Source organism: Culicoides brevitarsis, chromosome 1 (assembly GCF_036172545.1).
Source record: "Culicoides brevitarsis isolate CSIRO-B50_1 chromosome 1, AGI_CSIRO_Cbre_v1, whole genome shotgun sequence".
In the NCBI taxonomy this organism is placed as follows: Eukaryota; Metazoa; Arthropoda; class Insecta; order Diptera; family Ceratopogonidae; genus Culicoides; species Culicoides brevitarsis.
The window spans coordinates 11,668,061-11,686,856 of NC_087085.1; the positions used below are offsets into that span (position 1 = coordinate 11,668,061).

At 26.2% G+C, this 18,796-nt stretch overlaps 1 protein-coding gene across 4 annotated transcripts in view; it reads right to left on the reverse strand.

Moving 5' to 3' along the window:
• Positions 1–15,990: 15,990 nt before the first annotated feature.
• LOC134828195 (uncharacterized) overlaps positions 15,991–18,796 on the reverse strand; it is an 89,227-nt gene continuing 86,421 nt past the window's right edge. For 3 of the 4 annotated variants that reach the window (XM_063841206.1, XM_063841205.1, XM_063841207.1), the window contains exons 7-8: positions 18,594–18,713; positions 15,991–16,203 (exon numbers count right to left, since the gene is read on the reverse strand). In XM_063841206.1, coding sequence (XP_063697276.1) covers positions 16,127–16,203; positions 18,594–18,713 — 197 coding nt within the window. In that variant the 3' untranslated portion in view covers positions 15,991–16,126. The remainder of the gene's footprint in view (positions 16,204–18,593; positions 18,714–18,796) is intronic. The other variant, XM_063841208.1, reaches the window with a different exon arrangement.

Consider the following 18,796-nt stretch of genomic DNA (forward strand, 5'->3'; position numbering starts at 1 on the left):
ACAAATTAAATAAATTAGCAAGTAAATGAAATTTTTTCACATTTGTCCTTGAAATGACCTTCAACTAAACATATTCATTTTTCAGCCAAAAAAAGATATGATTTTTTACATAACTAATGAATTTAGTTTGTCAATTTTTATCAACATAAATTTCTTTTTTTAAATCTCTCTTTAATGAATCTTAATTTAAATAAAAAAAAAAGTTTGAAAAATGTATAAAAAAAATATAAAAATTCATAAAAAAGAACTTTTGGAAAATGAAATTTATGTTGAGAAAAATTGACAAAATAAATTCATTGGCTGAGAAAAAAATCATACTTTTATTGGCTGAAAAACTAATATTTTTAGTTGAAGGTCATTTCAAGGACATATATGAAAAGATCCAATTTCTAATAAGTAAAACTGAATTTTTGAAGAAATTTTTCGAGTAATCTTAAAATTTTCCAAAAATACTTCATTTTGTATAAAAATTGTTAACTTTAAATTAAATCTCTACAAAACTTTTCTTCCTGTATTCAATTTAATCTAAGTAGCTGTTTACAATAATTTTCCTTGTTTATCCTCTTCGTCGCTTCATCACTTTTCCGCAACATTAAAAAATCTTATAGAGAAACATATTATTATTAAAATAATGAAGCTTCGCAACAGTTTTCTACTTACCGCAACTTCTCATATCATCACGATGGAAAACAATATCCTTGATGAATATAATTAAAATGTGAGAACTGCTTACCTTACCTTCATAATTGTAATAATAATAAAAATAACAAGACGCCAAGAAAATACATACATCAACGCCGTGCAAAAAAAGTTTTTTCTCCGAAAAATATAACTTGATATTATGAGGATGATAAGAAAAACTTTGTCTTTTATCAACATCTTATTTGCATTTTACTTTGTTCTGATCTCGTTCTGTTTCTTTCTTTGTGTGTGTTTCAATGGAAATTCTTCCCATAACCTACATCTCATTTCGTTCTTTGTGCATCTCGCTGCGTCGATGAGTGGCACGAGAAAGTGTAAATGCATATAATTACAAGTGCATGCCAAGGAAAAAGTGTAGAGCTGGAGGAGGTACAAAAGTTTGTAGAAATGTGTCTTCTATTTGCTTATTTCATTAAAACATTTTAAAAGTAAATACAAACTCGAGCACTTTTGCAACAACTTGTAAAAAGATGTTTGCATTTATTATAATGATTATAATCATCATTATATTGCTGCTCTGTACACTGAAAGAGTGACGATGATGGTGAGACAAGTGAGTAAATTTAAATGCAGTGCAACATTTTCTCACACAAATGACTACGTTTCAACGAAATGCCAAAATGAATAAAAGTTAAACATTTGAGCATGAAAGAAAAACTCTGTGTGTGTGTTAACACCTGCAACATTTTCACCAAAGTAAATGAGCGTCATGTTGAAAATCGCTCAAGCATTCCTCAGCAAATATTGGGTCGACAGTGCTTCAAAATTTCGTTTAAGTGAAATTTCTCCCCCGAGGGAACTAATCTAATGAATTACACCTTTTTCTGTTAATCAATTAAATAAAATACCGAAAACAGCCTCGTAGCGGAATCAGCCAACAAGGAAGCAATGAAAAGTGAACAACTAACTAACAAAAATATTTTGTTTTTAAAATTGGATTAAAATTGACATACACACATGTGAGTATATTACCTCCGGTACACTTTCAATTCGCATGATGCCACTTGTGTAGAGGATTAAATTGAATTAATTTCGCTGTCCTGGCAACAAACATTAGAGCTAATATTTTGATAAAATACCGAAAAACAACATGATATTGATGACATACAAAAATATTGTACACAACAACATTTTTCGGCTGATGATAAATTTTTGTCTCGATAACATGTCATTTAATTTTCAGAGAAATGGGGTTTGCCGTTATCGTGAATCAAACTAGTCTACAACAAATCCATACAAATTATTTCAATCAAAATAATCTACAGCATTGGGTGAGTGTGTGTGGCAAATTGTATCAGTTGCCGGTTATATTGAGTGAAAATGCATTAAAATCAGCGTGGAAATGTGTTAAATGAAGATAAATGGAGCAGGTTTTCAATAAAAGCGTGGATGAATTACAAATAATGGGTAAGTAACGTTTGTTTACAATTCAGTTATAAATCATTCTTTAGAATTCATCAGAGCCTGATTAAGACTTTAGGAATGGATTTCAAAGATTTTCATGGAAATTTGTATCAATTTACTTCCAATGAGCCTATCAACAGAATATCAAGAACATTTAATAATTTCGCTCACTTGTACAATGATGAAACTAGTAGGGAGGTATTCAAGGCGAAGATAAAAAACATCAAATTATTTTTTTTGACCCAATTTCATCATTTCATCTAACGTCCGGAGTTCTCATAGTTTGCTCCGAGTCGACTCTAATAATTATTAGAGTAGAGTTGAGTCTGCTCTATCGAACTCCAAATTTTTAAAATTTTTCACGATTCTTCCTCATGCTGACATAAAATCGAGTTTTTTGTACCAAGTCAATTTTTGAGCAATTTTAAGCTTGAAACTGAATAAAAAGTCATTCTGAAGATGATTTCCATTCATATTTTCTCAATTTTCGAACAAATAAAATTTTTCACGATTCTTCCTCATGCTGACATAAAATCGAGTTTTTTGTACCTTTCAATTTTTGAGCAATCTTAAGTTTGAAACTGAATAAAAAGTCATTCTGAAGATGATTTCCATTCATATTTTCTCAATTTTCGAACAAATAAAATTTTTCACGATTCTTCCTCATGCTGAATTAAAATCGTGATAAATTTTGCAAGTCAAATAAAATTTTTCAAATGCTGACATAAAATCGAGTTTTTTTCAAATTTTTCGAGTTTTTTTTACCTTTCAATGCTCAATTTTGACATAAAATCGATTCTTTCATTGAATTAAAATCGTTGAGCAATCTTAAGTTTGAAACTGAATAAAAAGTCATTCTGAAGATGATTTCCATTCATATTTTCTCAATTTTCGAACAAATAAAATTTTTCACGATTCTTCCTCATGCTGACTTAAAATCGTGAAAAATTTTGCAAGTCAAATAAAATTTTTCACGATTCTTCCTCATGCTGACAAAAAATCGAGTTTTTTGTACCAAGTCAATTTTTGAGCAATTTTAAGCTTGAAACTGAATAAAAAGTCATTCTGAAGATGATTTCCATTGATATTTTCTCAATTTTCGAACAAATAAAATTTTTCACGATTCTTCCTCATGCTGAATTAAAATCGTGATAAATTTTGCAAGTCAAATAAAATTTTTCACGATTCTTCCTCATGCTGACAAAAAATCGAGTTTTTTGTACCAAGTCAATTTTTGAGCAATTTTAAGCTTGAAACTGAATAAAAAGTCATTCTGAAGATGATTTCCATTCATATTTTCTCAATTTTCGAACAAATAAAATTTTTCACGATTCTTCCTCATGCTGAATTAAAATCGTGATAAATTTTGCAAGTCAAATAAAATTTTTCACGATTCTTCCTCATGCTGACAAAAAATCAATTTTTGAGTTTTTTGAATAAAAAGTCATTCAAGATTTCCATTCATATTTTCTCAATTTTCAAATAAAATTTTTGAGCAATTTTAAGCTTGAAACTGAATAAAAAGTCATTCTGAAGATGATTTCCATTCATATTTTCTCAATTTTCGAACAAATAAAATTTTTCACGATTCTTCCTCATGCTGAATTAAAATCGTGATAAATTTTGCAAGTCAAATAAAATTTTTCACGATTCTGACAAAAAATCGAGTTTTTTGTAAAAAGTCAATTTTTGAGCAATTTTAAGCTTGAAACTGAATAAAAAGTCATTCTGAAGATAATTTCCATGAGTTTTGATAGAGTCGACTTCAAAAAATTGGAGTTTAGCGCGGAGTTGGTCGACTTTATTTTGAAAACTTCGGACGTTAATTTCATCGAAAAAAAATGGCATGAGATTGGAACGAAAAACATTTAGCCTAAAATAATCGAAAAAACCTAAATTCAAAATTTTGGAATGAGCTTTTGAAATTTAAGACATTTTTTAGTGCATTACTGGAGCTCATTTCAGAACTTTGAATTCAGGGTTTTTCGATTGCTTTAGGCCCAACTAACACGAAACCATCTCATGCCATATTTTTTCAATGAAATAATGTAATCGGGTGAAGTGAAACATCAATTTTTAACATATTAACTAAAACCTGTGATACTGATGTACTGACATTGACTCAATTCATAATTAAAGCCAAAGACTTTGTGATAAAAACGTTAAAATCAAGTAAACTAGCCCTGAAGCAAACCCTCGTCATCATTTATCATCATCTATCAACATGGACGAAAAAATACTTCAACAATATATGACGCAATTCTGCCTGAAAAAAAAACTAAAAAGGTAGAAAAACAAAAAATTTCACAGAATCCAAGATTGAATTAACGATAATTCGTTGAAATTCGCTCATTATAAATTTCCAAAAATACTCCGTTAAACATCCCATCAATTCTGCAAATCACCTTGCTTGTGGGCAGTGCTCGTTAAAGCGTAAAATACTCCTGTAATTAGTGAAAAATATTCGAAATTTACACTTAATGACGTAAAATTTCCACCTTTTGCGGAAAAATTACTCCAAACATTAAAGATAAATACCATTGAAACGAATCTATTTACTTATACCTTGCAATCAATATTAGGCAAGTGAGCCTCATGCAGGCAAAAATTCTCGAACGCGCCGAAATAACCACAAACTATTTATCTTCATAATTGTATTTTGTTTAATAACTGAATAATACATTTGGGAAATTTGGTTCAATTCACGTTCGTTGCCTCGTTCGAACGCAAGGAGAAGAGAGAATGAAAACAGATACCACCATCATCATTATTATTACCATTAAATAGTAACTCGCTGAACGATAACAGGCAGGCAACGTTATCTCCATCAACCACTGAAATAAATAGCTCCAAAGTTACAAATTTTTGCACTACGTTATTAATGAGCCATCTCTCTGTTCTGGTCAGGAAACCGACGTTCCTCGTGTATTTAAGAAGGGATAACGTTTGATTTATTAATAAAAGACTCGTTTTTCAGTCATGTGTGAGACTTGCGAGCGATTAAATATTAACAACGACGACGATGGCAAAAAAAATCGATTATCTCTGATCTTCTTCATTATGCATGATGAAGCACATGCAAACAAAATAGAGGAAGAAACAAAAAAAAAAGGAAAACAATCAACGTGACATGACTCGAACAGATGTTTGGCAAGAAGAAATTCATTCAATTTCATATTTTGAAATCGAAATAAGATACAAATCGACATGTTGTCATAAATGTATCATTTACATGATAATAAGTTGTCTCTCGTGCTGTCGTGTACGCTTCGTGCTTCGGAAAAGTTCAATCGTCATCGATATGTTGTCGATTTCGCAAGAATTGTTGTGTTGACTGAAAATAAAGAAAAATAATATTTCAACATGGAATCGTATGTTGATATTTTTGTTTGTTACAAGCTCGAAAAAGTATCGGAGTCTTGTTTATTGGAGTGCACAAGAGATAAAAGAATGAAATGTAAATAAGGAGATGGAAAAATTAGAATTGGAATTTAATATTTATGCTTTAATCAGACGAAAGCTCGGGAAGGGGAAAACTTTTTTTTTGAGCTTTTGATGCCAAATTTAAAGAATTTTTTTAAAAAATTGATTTTTTTTTTGTAAAATTTGTTTATGTGATATTTTAATTTAAATAAGATGACATCTAACGAATTTCCAAGAGTTCGCTTAAAAATAATAGCTTTCGATAAAATTTAAGTAAAAATTAGTGTTGACAGCAACTTTCATTCCTTTAATCTTTAATGCATTTTTTCTATTTTTGCATAAAGTGTTTTTCTTGGAAAATCGATAAATTCTGCAAAAAAAAAACAAACAAAAAAATCAGAACAACAAACCGACTAAAACAACAAACAAACGCAAAATGACAGAGAACACGCAGCGATTTTCAAACTTTTCATGTTTTTCACTTTTTTTTTGTACTTTTGTCATAATTTCAATTTAACAGTCAGTCAGTGAGTTATTCAGCCACTAGATTAGTTGAAGTGATTTTTTTTTGTTTTCGCGTATGTCGATGTCACGTTTTGTTGATTACGAGTTGAGAATAATGATTTTTAAATCTACTTAAATTGTTTATTTATCTTTCTTCTTTAAAAATAATTTTTACTACTAAAAATTTTTACTATTTTTATTTTATTTTATTTTTTTTATGACAAAAATAAAAATATTTCTTTAAATTTACTTTTTAGTAGTAATTTTTTTTAGAAATAATTTTTTTTTAGTAAATTTAAAGAAATATTTTTATTTTTGTCATAAAATATTAAAAAAAATAAAATAAAAAAATAAAGAAATGTTTTGATTAAAAATCAATAAAAAATTGACATGTTGGTTTCATCCCTTAAATTTTTAAAACTTTATTTTACTTCAGAAATGCAGTCACAAACAAAATAGAAATAAAATAATAAAACTCCAATAAATTGATACTGACAGAATAAATTGATTATCATTTTTGTTTGTACGCCAATGACATGAAAGTGTCAAAATTTCCTCGAAAAACAGTAAAATTCTGACAGGAAATGCGTGATATGTACAAAAATGTTTGCTCAAAGATTGCATTGTTCCACATTTTGTGTGTTCTGAGCACCGCACCGCACCGCGAGAGAGAGAGAGAGAAATGAAAAAAATAAATAAAATTATTATTCTGAATTGAATAAAAACACAGACAAACGCCGCGCTGCACAAAAACAACGGAATTCGCTAAATTGAAAAATCTATTTTGTTGAACATTTTTTTTATTATCTATGACACGACAAACATTAGATTGTACTTCTTGCACCTGAATACAGGCAAACGCGCGCAAACTTTTTTTTACTGTTTGTTTGTTTTATTCGCAAATATTATTTTATTGATACGCAAAAAAAAACGAGTGTTTTATGGCTTTTTTCCTTCATAACTCCGCCAACCCGTGAACCCTTCTAATAATATTTTATTATTTATCAAATTTGATTGGTTTGGAATAAAATAAACTTGTCAATAAATGTATTGAATTTTGAAATAGTTTATGTCATTTATTCGCTTTTGTTTCACTTCAGCTCCGAAGTGATTGAAATTGATTTTTTTGTTGTGTTTTTCAGGGAAATTCAATTAAAATTCCGATTTCTTTCCGATCCATTACCGTTAATTTTGGAAGGTGTGTCCATTAAAGGATTAAATTTCAGTCGTGTTCGAAAAAAAAAGTTAATTCATTGAAAAGTAGAGAAGAGATAAACTTCGTGCTTCCTGAATTGCATCACTAACTTTTGCAGTAAATTCAATTTTTTTTCTGGATTTTTTTTTTCAGTGGGAATTCCGAGCACGTTCAATGTTAGATGTCAGGAAAAAAGATTCAAAATGTTGTCGCAGTCGTGCGTTTATTGTTGCTTTTGAAAAACGGAATTTAATTGATCAAATGACCTATTTTGAAAATGTAGAAAGCTGACCCAACGAAGCAGTTGTGCGGTAAAATTTTTTGGAAGCAAATGTTTGCATTGTGTACTGTAAAAGGAACCAACATAATTTAATAAGCAAATATCATGTTTGCAGGACAGGACGTTACAAGTCGAAAAACCTGACGGGAAATTAAATTAAACGTTTATGATTGTGCTAATGGATTAATAATTTAATAGAGGGGAGCAGGCCATAAAAATCTTTCTCCTTTTTTGACACAATTTTCGGAAGGGCGTTGTGATGAGAAAATTAGTTGTAAGTATTTTGATGTCTGTCTGTAATTATTTTTTCTTTATTTTAGGTTCAAGGTCAATTCAAGGACAAATTTCAACCAAATCTTTGGGTTTCTCTGAAGGAAGTCAAATTAATGGAGAATGTCAAAGTTTTGGAGAAAAAGCTTTGATACAAATTGGTAACAAGTATCAAGAGTCAGAGAAATCATAATCTACACAGATTTGTGAAAATAACTTATTCAGCTTCAATTTCTCAGAAACATAGAAACGTGAAAATATCAGAAAAAATTTGAACTCCTCTTAAGGAAAAAAAGTCATTTGCAAGAAAATCCGCTAATTGACTTGTAAAAAAATAAATTTTCAAAAAAATTCTTCAAAAGACGGAGTACAGTGATTTGACAGAAGAGATGGTAAACTCTCCTATTGAAAAATTTAAGAAATTGGTCAAATTAAGATGCATTGAAGAAAGTGATCGTTTTTGTGTATTGTCGCCCTTTATGTATTTGAATTAAATTTGAATTAAATTTTCATTATTTTTTTTTGACGAATTTTTTGTGATTTTTGGATTTGGATTTAAAAAAAAGTTAAATTAAGTCAAAATTCAAAGGTTTTTTAAAATTTCAACCAAATATTGGGAAAAAATTAAATTTCTTTAAAAATTCATATAAAAAAATTGGTAAATTAAGTCAAACTTAAGTGATTTTTACTAAAGCGTAAATTATTTTTTTATAAAAGGCACATAATTTTTGAACGATTTAAAAGACAAAAAGCGCTCTTACAATCAAATCCAACGAATTTTAGGTAAAGTTTTGATACAAGACGTGCATGCCATTTTCACATTTAACTTTTTCCGAAGCTCTTCTAACACTTGCTTCTAGTCTCAGCGACACACGAACGAACGTTCCTTAACTGTCGACAACTTGGCGACCATAAACTACTAAATTATATGTGTGAGTGTGCGACCTTTTCCACACTTTCGAAGCCAAATACGATTTTCGTGAAAGAAAGCAGTAAAACCCCAATAAAAGCACCAGACAAACAACCGAACCACGTTCGTGTGTGGCAGAGAAAAAAAAACTTTAAATTATTTCGAGCGATACATATCTCTCAATTCAAAAAGTTTGTTGCAGAGAAGTTACTTGTCTAGGATTCAAGGTAATAAACACAAACATTAGATTTTATGACTTTTATCGCCAAGCAGTTTCGGGTATTGACGATGCGAATCGACAGGGGAGATGTCATTATTACCGAAAAATACCTCGAATTGTGTACGAAGGGAAGCAATTTCATTCCAATTCACTTATTTGATTGCTTCTTTATCTCGTGCGCACGATAATGGCACGTCGAAAAGTGAAAGCAACTCGCAGGAAATTAAGGCCCATAACAAGATGGAGACGTCTTGTACGTGAAACTGAACTCAACTGGTGAAAATCACAGCAAATCAATCGAATGACCAATCATGTGTACACAAATCCCGCAGCATGCTAAAAAGGGACCCAAAGTACACAATCACCTTATAAAATATTTATCTAGGACACATGTTGAAGCACATAAGCGAGAAATAAGCAAAATAATAATCGAAAAAAAAACTCCTCTTTTTTTCTTCGAGATTTCTTGTCATCAAAAACAACAAAATAAAATTGGATGACAGACATTTCTGATCTTGTCACACACTAATGTTGTTCAAATAAATGTAATTGCCTTCTGATATCTTTCTCTCAGATTTTTGTTTTTTTTCCATACCTTTCCTCTTCGATACCTTCCGATCCTTTCTCAACTTTCTTTCGGTGAAACACACACACTTACGCATTAAATTGGCTTTGCTTGCTGTTTTTTCTTGTGTTATCATCGATTTTTAATATTGGCTCGTAACAATAAAAGGTTAAGGTCCACATTATTTTTATGATTATTATTATTTTTTGTTATTCTCTTCTTCTACTTCTTCGAAAGATGCTCATTGAAAATTTCCATAAATTATACAAACTCGTACGAAATCAATAAAAGATGAACTTTGTTTGATTTTCCACTTAATGGCATCCGTAACACACTTACAGAGAGAGAAAAGAGGAAAAACAAAGTTTATTTCGAAAGTTTTTTGGAAAAATAGTTATCAGTGTTAGCGTATTTTTATTTTATTTAATTTAATTTAATTAAAATTAATAATTAATAAATAATTTTGAAAAATTATAAAAAATAATTTAAATTTCTTTTCTTTAAATAATTTTTTTTTAATAGAGTAAATTTTAAAAAAATTTAAAAAAGATTATTATTAAAAATTAATATTAAATGAACTAATATGAATAAAAAAAATAAAAATTTAATTAAAAAAAATTAAAATAAAACATTATTTTAATGTTTAACACATAAAAAAATTAAATAAAAAATTAAATTTATTTATTTAAAAAAATTTAAAATTTATTTTTAATTTAATTAAAAAATTTTTATTTAATTTAAATTTTTTTTTAATTTAAATTATTTGAAAAAAAACTTTATTAAGTTAAGGTTTATAAACATTATTTAAAAATTATAATAAAAAAATAATTTTAATTAAATAAATCAAAATTTAATTTCTAAATAAATAAAATTAAATTAAATTTTTATTAATTTTTAATTAAATTATTTTTTAATGTTTTTTTTTGTTTTTCTCAAAGGACAGACTTACCTTAAATTTTTCATTTTTATTTTTTAAAATGCAGTTACAAAATATAAATAAAGGATTTGAAGCCTGATTTCAAGCCGAACCAACTGACGGAGAATGAAAGAAAAGGGAAAATATTTATTGGAAAAAGAAACACAATAAAAGAAGATATATTTTGGTCACGCTCTTATCATGTTTAAAAATCTTTTATAACATTATAAAATAAAATGAAAGGCCAAAAAGGTCCCCTTTTGCGCAACTACACTCAACTACAGTCACTTACTAAATTCGAATCTTTCGAGATAAGACCTTCACTCGTGACTTGAATCAGTATTTTGGCATTCGTTGATTATTGTTTGGCTCAATTGAATATTCATCACTTAATTCTTACCTTTTCCTTATCTTTCTCTCGCTTAACAACTTTTGCAATGTAAAATTCTATAAATTTTCCAAATCACGTGATTTTATTCGTTATTTTTATCTTCATTATACATATTTATCGTTTGTTTTGTTTTTTTTTATACAATTACAATATAATTTATTATTTTCTTCTTTTTTTATAACATTATCTCTGTTCTGTACAAATCCTTATAGTATATTGGTTAGTCCAAGGTTAATCAATTTATTACATTCACTAATTTTTTATTTTTTTAATTTTTATCGTTAATAGTCGTTATTTATTTTTTTTTGGGACTCATTTTTACAAGACAGGCTTCTTACGTTTATAAACATAAATTTTCGTTTTTATTTTAGTTTATTTGTGTTATTTAGTGCAATATTTTTCTTCTTAGGTATCCAGCTGCGTTTTAAATATTTCTATTTTTTACGTACAATTTCGATATTTTTTCGTATAAAAAAAATTATTTGAATAAAAAAAATATTTTTGGTATAAATTTCTAATTTTTTTTGATATTTTTGAAGTTAAATAATTTTGATTGATAAAAATTATTGAAAAAAAAATTGAGTTATTTTTAAGTACAAATAACAATTAAATGGGAAGTGATTATTTTTTGGTTTGCTAATTATGCGCGTTAATAATAATTTTATATTTTAAGCGTTACTTTATTTTCTTTGTATTTTCTTCTTTATTTACTATAAAATATCTTATACGCATATAATGTTAGTTAAAAACATCAACACTTATTTTTTTCACAGACATTTCTCATCTTATACTTAGTTTTGACTCCTATGTTTGACTCGATATAGTGCAATAAATTGATTTTTATATTTATTTATATATTTTTATTATTTTATTGACTTATTTACAAAGACAGACTTTTTTTTATTATTTATCGATTTTTGTGAAACTTTTTTATTTATTTGAAGCGCATTAAAGAAAATCGCAATGAAAAAAAAAAAAAAAGCTGCCAAAATTTAAAAAAACTATTTTTTACGAAGAAATAAAATTAAAATAATTTTAAATATTTTTCAATTAAATTAAATAAATAAAATATTAAAAATATAAAAAAATTAATTAAAATTATTAAATTAACTTAAATTGTATTTCAAAAAAATTTTATAATTTTTCAAAAAAAATAAAAAAATAATTAAAAAAAAATTAATAAAATTTAGAATTCATAATCTGATAGAAAATGATAATATTATTTTTTTTTAATTATTTATTAAATAATTAATTTTTGTATTAAAATTTTTCATTTTTTTCTATTAATTTTTTAATTAATAAAAATAATTAAATTATATTTAAGGAAAATTTGACAATTTTAACCAAATTTAATTTTTAAAAATTTTGACAGCTCTTAATTTAACAGCAGCAAAAATCATCATCAGCAGGAGCCCTCAAACGTAAAATATCTCGAATTAAATTAAAAAGTTAAAAGTTTGACATATCATAGCTCCACATAACATGTAATCAAATAATACCCAAACAACAATTATTTATTACTTTTTAACTCGAATTCACAATAAATAATTAGATTATAATTGTTTGTCACACCAACAAACACACACACGACACTCAACTTCCTTCAAAAGTTTTTAAATTAAATTATCAGGAATTCTCGTCTCTTGAAAATTTTCTAAACATTTCGCAAGCAAGTGTGAGGTGAACGGATGTGTTGTGATAAATATTTAATTGGTTTTATTTTGCAAGACAGGTGAAGTGTCCTCGTACAAACAAAATAAACACGAAGGAAAAATATCGACTTGATTATTTTTCATTGCTTTACAAATTCTTTTCGTTTTTCCTCTGTGTCTGTGTTGTGAAACTTCATTTCTGTGCAAAACTATTCGGAACAACCTCAATTGTTTTCCCTTTTATTTGTTCAGAGTGTTATGTGATACTTGACAACAACAATTCACAACAGTCCGACAACTTTCGTGCATGTCGCTCTTTGTCCTTTCTTTCTTTCTCCTTCTGGCACTTCTTTTGTAAACTACTGGATTTTTACCTGCGTTCGAGTTTTCATCAACAAATAAGTGGTTTCTACCCTTTTTTTCTCTGAATTCCAAAAAGGAAAATGCAAAACAAAAGCTTATGGTCGCTCAATGTTGTTGTTCTTGCTTGAATGAAAACCAAATAAATTGTGCTGCTTGACAAGGTTTTTGCACCAAAACACACACAGAAGCAAAAGAATGAAAAGTAAATTAAAACCCATGAATGTGAGATTTTCAATGCAATTCATTTCCATTTGCTTCTCGTCTAGATTGAAGATTGTTCCAGGCAGGCAGGTAATTTTTTTTTTGCTTTTTAAGAAAACGTCAGTTGTAGGTACTAATCAATGGTGAGACGCACAAAACACACACCTGAATAGACTTCTGGCGCTTTTAACACAAACAACACACAAAAGAAAATTCTGTTATGCAAGCCTCGTTCTCATGTCAGCAAATGGATTCAATTAAAACTAGAATGGAAACAAAACAAAATGCTTTCGAATATTCTCTCTCTACTTGCGAATTTCAATTAATTGCATCAATAAATTGCTTTGTGAGTTGTTGGTGAAGTGAAAATTCTAGCAAGAAGACGAGATGTAAGATAGTGTTTGTGTTAATTGAGTTGAAACAAATTGAACGGAAGCTAATAAAAAAAGGATTTTAAAGGGAAAAAAGATAAAATGTGTCTTTTTTTAATTAATTATTTTTTTTTTAATTTTTGGTTAATAAAAATTTAAAAATGCATTTATTTATAAATTTAAATTTTTTAATAATTTATAATTAATTTTTATTTACATTAATTTAATCAAAAATTATTTATAAATTATTTTATTTTTAAACTTATAACAAAAAATTTTTAAATTTATTTTGTTTTTAATTTTAAAAATCGTGATAAAATTAATTTTAATTTTTCGTTAATTAAAATTTATAAATTTACTGAATTTTCATTAGTTTTAATTTTTTTCTATTTTTTTTAAATTATTTTTAATCAATTTTGATCCAAAAATTAAAAATTATTTATTAATTTATTTTAAATAAATTGAATTAATTAAAAAAACAATTATAAATTAAAATAATTAATTAATTAAAAAATTAAATTCGAATTTAAATAATTAAATTAAATTAAATATTTTTTTAATTAAATTAATTAAATTAAATTAAAATAAATATTTTTTTTAAATATTTACCTAAATTAATTAATTAATTTTAATGTTTAATTAATTTTTTTAATTAAATTAAATTAATTAATTATTTTTATTTGTTTATTAATTTATAATTATTTTTTTAATTAATTCAATTTATTTTAATAAATAATCCATCATCCAAATAATTCCATGAATTTTTTACTTGCCAACGCAAACATTTTTCTGCATCAAATTTACTTTTAATTCACCACGTCATGCAACTAATTTTCGAGTAAACAAACAAATTCAACCGAAATTTGACAAATATTTAATAAACATGCCTCATAACATAAATTATATGTCGAGCAACAAAAAAAAAGTAAACATTACCGGACAGTTTCGTACTAAATGTCGCTCAAAATGTCTAAACAAAACACAGTTTCCATGAATAATTTTCCCGAATTTGCATAAAATTCATAAAATTCTTGTTGTTTTTTCGTTCGTCGCTTGTGTTTATGTGGAAATTGATATATTTGTAAACATTTATCGTTGAATTAATTGCATCAAGTATGACGAAATGGAGTAACAACTTCCGTCGTTCCGTTTTTACTCCTTCTTTCCATTCCTCCGTGAAAAGCTGAAAATCACAACACCTTCACTAATGTGCGAAATTACCCTCTCACGGTCATAAAATACTTCACCCGCACAGCAAAAAAAACTTTTTTTTCGACTCGACGCATGATTTATTGCTTCCCAATTACTATTTGTTGTACGCCCAGTGCGGGGTTATTTATACAATAATGGCCTCTCTCCGCTTAATTCTGTGCCGTGTTTTATGTGGTGTGAATATTTAATTACTATTTATTTAATTTTATTACGTTTCTCGTGTTTTTTTTTTTTGTTGGCTGGGCTCCCGCTGAGGCAATTTTGATCCTGCTGATTTCATTTAAAACAATTTCATTAGTGTGCGAGTGGTTTGTCCAAACGACAAAAAAAAAGAGGTTAAATAAATTAAATTTGAGTGACAGAAAGGTCGTCAAAATTTGTATTTTTTGCAATAATTTGTTCATTAGATGAGTAAAAGTAGATGAGAAAAATAAACAAAAGAAAATTTTTCAATAGGATTTTTTTTTGTAAATTTCATTTTAAATGTAAAATTTTTTAAGGCATCGATTTATGTATTTTTTTTATCATAATTTAATAATAATATTTTTTTTATCATTTATATCCAATTAGATGATAATTTTTTTTCAGCGTAGAAAGTGGTTGAGAGATGAAAAAAACTAAAAAGCTATAGGAGTACAAAAAAAATGTAAAAATCTGCACTGCAGCATTCATTCGTTATTTTATGGGGTTAGCATAATAATTTAAACATTGAAAAAAAAAGTTAAGAAAAGTAGTTTTGAAGTGAAAAGTAAAATAAGGTGCTTTTTTATATATAAAATTAAATAAATTATTTTTTTATATATTTTCTTTCGTAATTAATTAAATTTATATTGCAACATATTTTTTTTTTATTTTGGATAAAATTAATTTGGATTAATTTTTTACTCATAATTCCTTTTCGTGTTTAAATTATTTTTAATTATTATCTTTTTTATACATTTAAATTTAGGTAAGTTCATAAAAAATATCTTTAAAAAATTTTTTATATGACAATTTTTTATTTATTTTTAAACATTTAATTTTATTTAAGAATATCACAGAAAATTTTAGAATTATTTTTAATTATTTCTAATAATTTTTCAGTAATTTTTATAAATATATATTTTAAATGTTTAAAAATAAATAAAAATTGTAATATTTTTTATTTTCAAAGTTATTTTATGAACAATTCCTAATTATTTAATTTATATATTTTTTTTTACAATATCTCTACATTTTTAGCATATTTTATTATTTTTTATTCTTAATTCTTAGTTTATTCAATATACATCAACTATAACATTATCTTCGGTATATTTTCCCATATTTTTCTTACAAATAATATTCTTTGAGTTACGTAGCTATATAGGTTAGTAACTTTCAAACATTTTTCTTCTTTTAAAATTTTTTTTTTTTTGTAATTTTTTCTCTTGTTACATTTTTTTTTATAAAAAATCCAAAGTTAAAACTTTTTTTTCTTCTTTCGTAGTTAGTTGTTAGTTGTATTAGTTTGTTACTAGCTTACCGTAAAATAGTTTATCGTGTTGTGGTTCTTTGGTGATCTCGTATTAAAGCTTTGAAATGAGAAACATTACTATGGAAATCATGATTGTAGCTGGCGTTGACAGTTTGGTACTTGAGCTATCTGTAAACGAGAGAAAAAAAAATTGTGTAAGTAAAAAAAATTAATAATTATTAAATATTATCATTAATTTTTGATAGGTGTCAATTTTTTTTTATTTTATTTTTATTTTATTTTAATTTTATTTTAATTTTTTTAATTTTTTTTAAAATATTTTTTTTTTAATATTTTCCAAATAAATTTTTAATGCCTAAATTTTAAATTAATTTTAATTAATTTTATTTTTTATTTTTTTAATTATTAATTTTTAATAATTTTAAAATTAATTTTTAATAAATTTTAAAATTTATAATTTTAATTTTTAATTAATTTAATGATTTTTTTTAATTAAAAATATTTAGATTTTAGTAAAAAATTTGACACCTGTCAAAAGTAAAATTATTCCTTAAAGTTCTGGTTTCTGATTTTTTATGATGACACGCATTCAACATCTGACGCCTTGTAATGCTACCATAAATAATGCCTATTTTTACGACTTTCCTACCTCAAAAATATTTTATAGGCTCATACATATTGGAAAAGCAAATAAAAATCGTCTAACTAAAAACCTGTAAAATTGCTTTTCAACGATACATAACACAATACGTGAAAAAATATCCAGCAGCGACAGACGACGACGACAAAACAGTGAATAAAATATAAAATTGGGTGCAATATATTCAATTTTTTACAAAAAAAAAAATAGTATATTTTCGCCTTTAGTTTACATTTTATTCGTCGCACGTAAACTATTTGCATTATAGCTCGAAAAAGCATCGAAAAAATAAATAAATATATTTATGTATAATAAAAAAAAATTGACAATGTATATATGGGAAAAGTACACCCGCATGCAAAGTAACACACACAAGCAAGAGGTAAAAATATAAATATTATACATAAAAAAATATTTATTTTTATGTTTCAACGGGCAGGCACACGAGCACGAACCGCCATCGCATCATCGCATCGCAGCCTGAAAGTGTTTGTGTAACTTTTAAAGCTTTTCATCGATGACGACAACGCCGACGACGAATGCTCCGATGAACGTGTGTAATAATATTAGGTGAATCGTAAATAATCCTGTCAATTATGGTAAGAGCACATAAATAACAATCGAAAAAACATAAATATTCAAAGTTTGTCACACAAAGTATTTCGATTCTCGTTCGATGTGAGTTTTTAAATTTTTTTTTGCTGTATGTTTTTATTATTATTGTGGGGGATAAGCAGGATAAACACATTACAACCGCATCCCGACATACACAGAGGGAATGCTTGAGAAATTGCACAACATGTTTATTGAGGTGGTTCAGTCAAGAAAATCCAAAAGGAAAGTTTATGTGGATTTATCGTCGCACCGCAATGAATGTTGAATATTGAAAACTCGAAGACAGAATTTAATTCACAATTTATATAAGAATTTTCGAAAATTTCAGTAGATTTCGAATTCGAAAGATTTCGAAAGTAGATTAAAAAATCTTTTAAAATCTGTTCGAAAATTCCTAAATTAAAAAAAATATAAAATTCCTTAGTTCGAAAAATTCATCTGAAGATTTTCGAAAATCTTACTTGATTTTTCGAAAATTTGAAAACTTTTTAGAAATTATTTCAAAAACCTTCTTCTATCAGATAAAAAATTTTCGAAAATCTGGAAAGCTCAAATTTTGCAGATTTCAAAAATTAATATTTTTAATCAAAATGTTCGAAAATTATAAAATTTTATTTTAAAAAAAATCAAAATATGCTTTCGAAAATTAGTACCCTCGTTACGCAAAAATTTTAAAAAAAATTATTCTTTTAAAATTTTCGAAATTAATTCTTAAAATTTTCGAAAATTCTTCTTGAAATTTGAAAAGTTTTTTTAAAAAAAATTTAAATTTTTTAAATTAAATTTTTTCTTGAAATTTTTCGAAAAATTTAAACCTTTTGAAAACCTTCTTTAAAATATTTTGATATTCTTCTAAAGTAAGTTTTTTTTTCGAAAATTTGAATTAAATTTAAAAAATTCAAAAAATATCAAATTTTCGAAAACTGAATTTCGAATTTTTACAAATTAAATTTTTTTATTAAACATTTTAAAATTTTTACTAAAATCTATTCACTTTAAAATATTTTTTATGGATTCATCTTTTTTTCAGTTTCGATTCGCAGGAATTGAAGTGAAAACGATAAAAATATAGAAACGAGATTCAATAGCGTTTACTTTGTGTGCTCTCATTCGATGCAATCAATGACTAAAAAACGTGCATAAAAAGCAAAAATTAAACAAGTTGAGGAAAAAAAATGATAAATTTTGTACTTTCCATTCAAAAAACAAAACTTGGAACAAAAATACTTGATAAAAATGGGCAGAAAAAAAATCATATTGAGGAGCATTCCAATTCATTTCAATTCGATTTGTGTGTCCTTACCCTCGTTACGCAACTTTTCACGATCGGCAAATTGCGAAATTGTGCTAATTTTTTCCTCAACATCTGTTTTTTGCGTAGAAGTAGTAGTAGTGGTAGTAGTTGATGATGGACGAATCAATCCTAGAAGCGTGTTTAATTTTTTTTTTCAAATTTAATGAGGGATTAGTACAAACTTTTATTGCTTTTAAAAACAAAAAATCAGA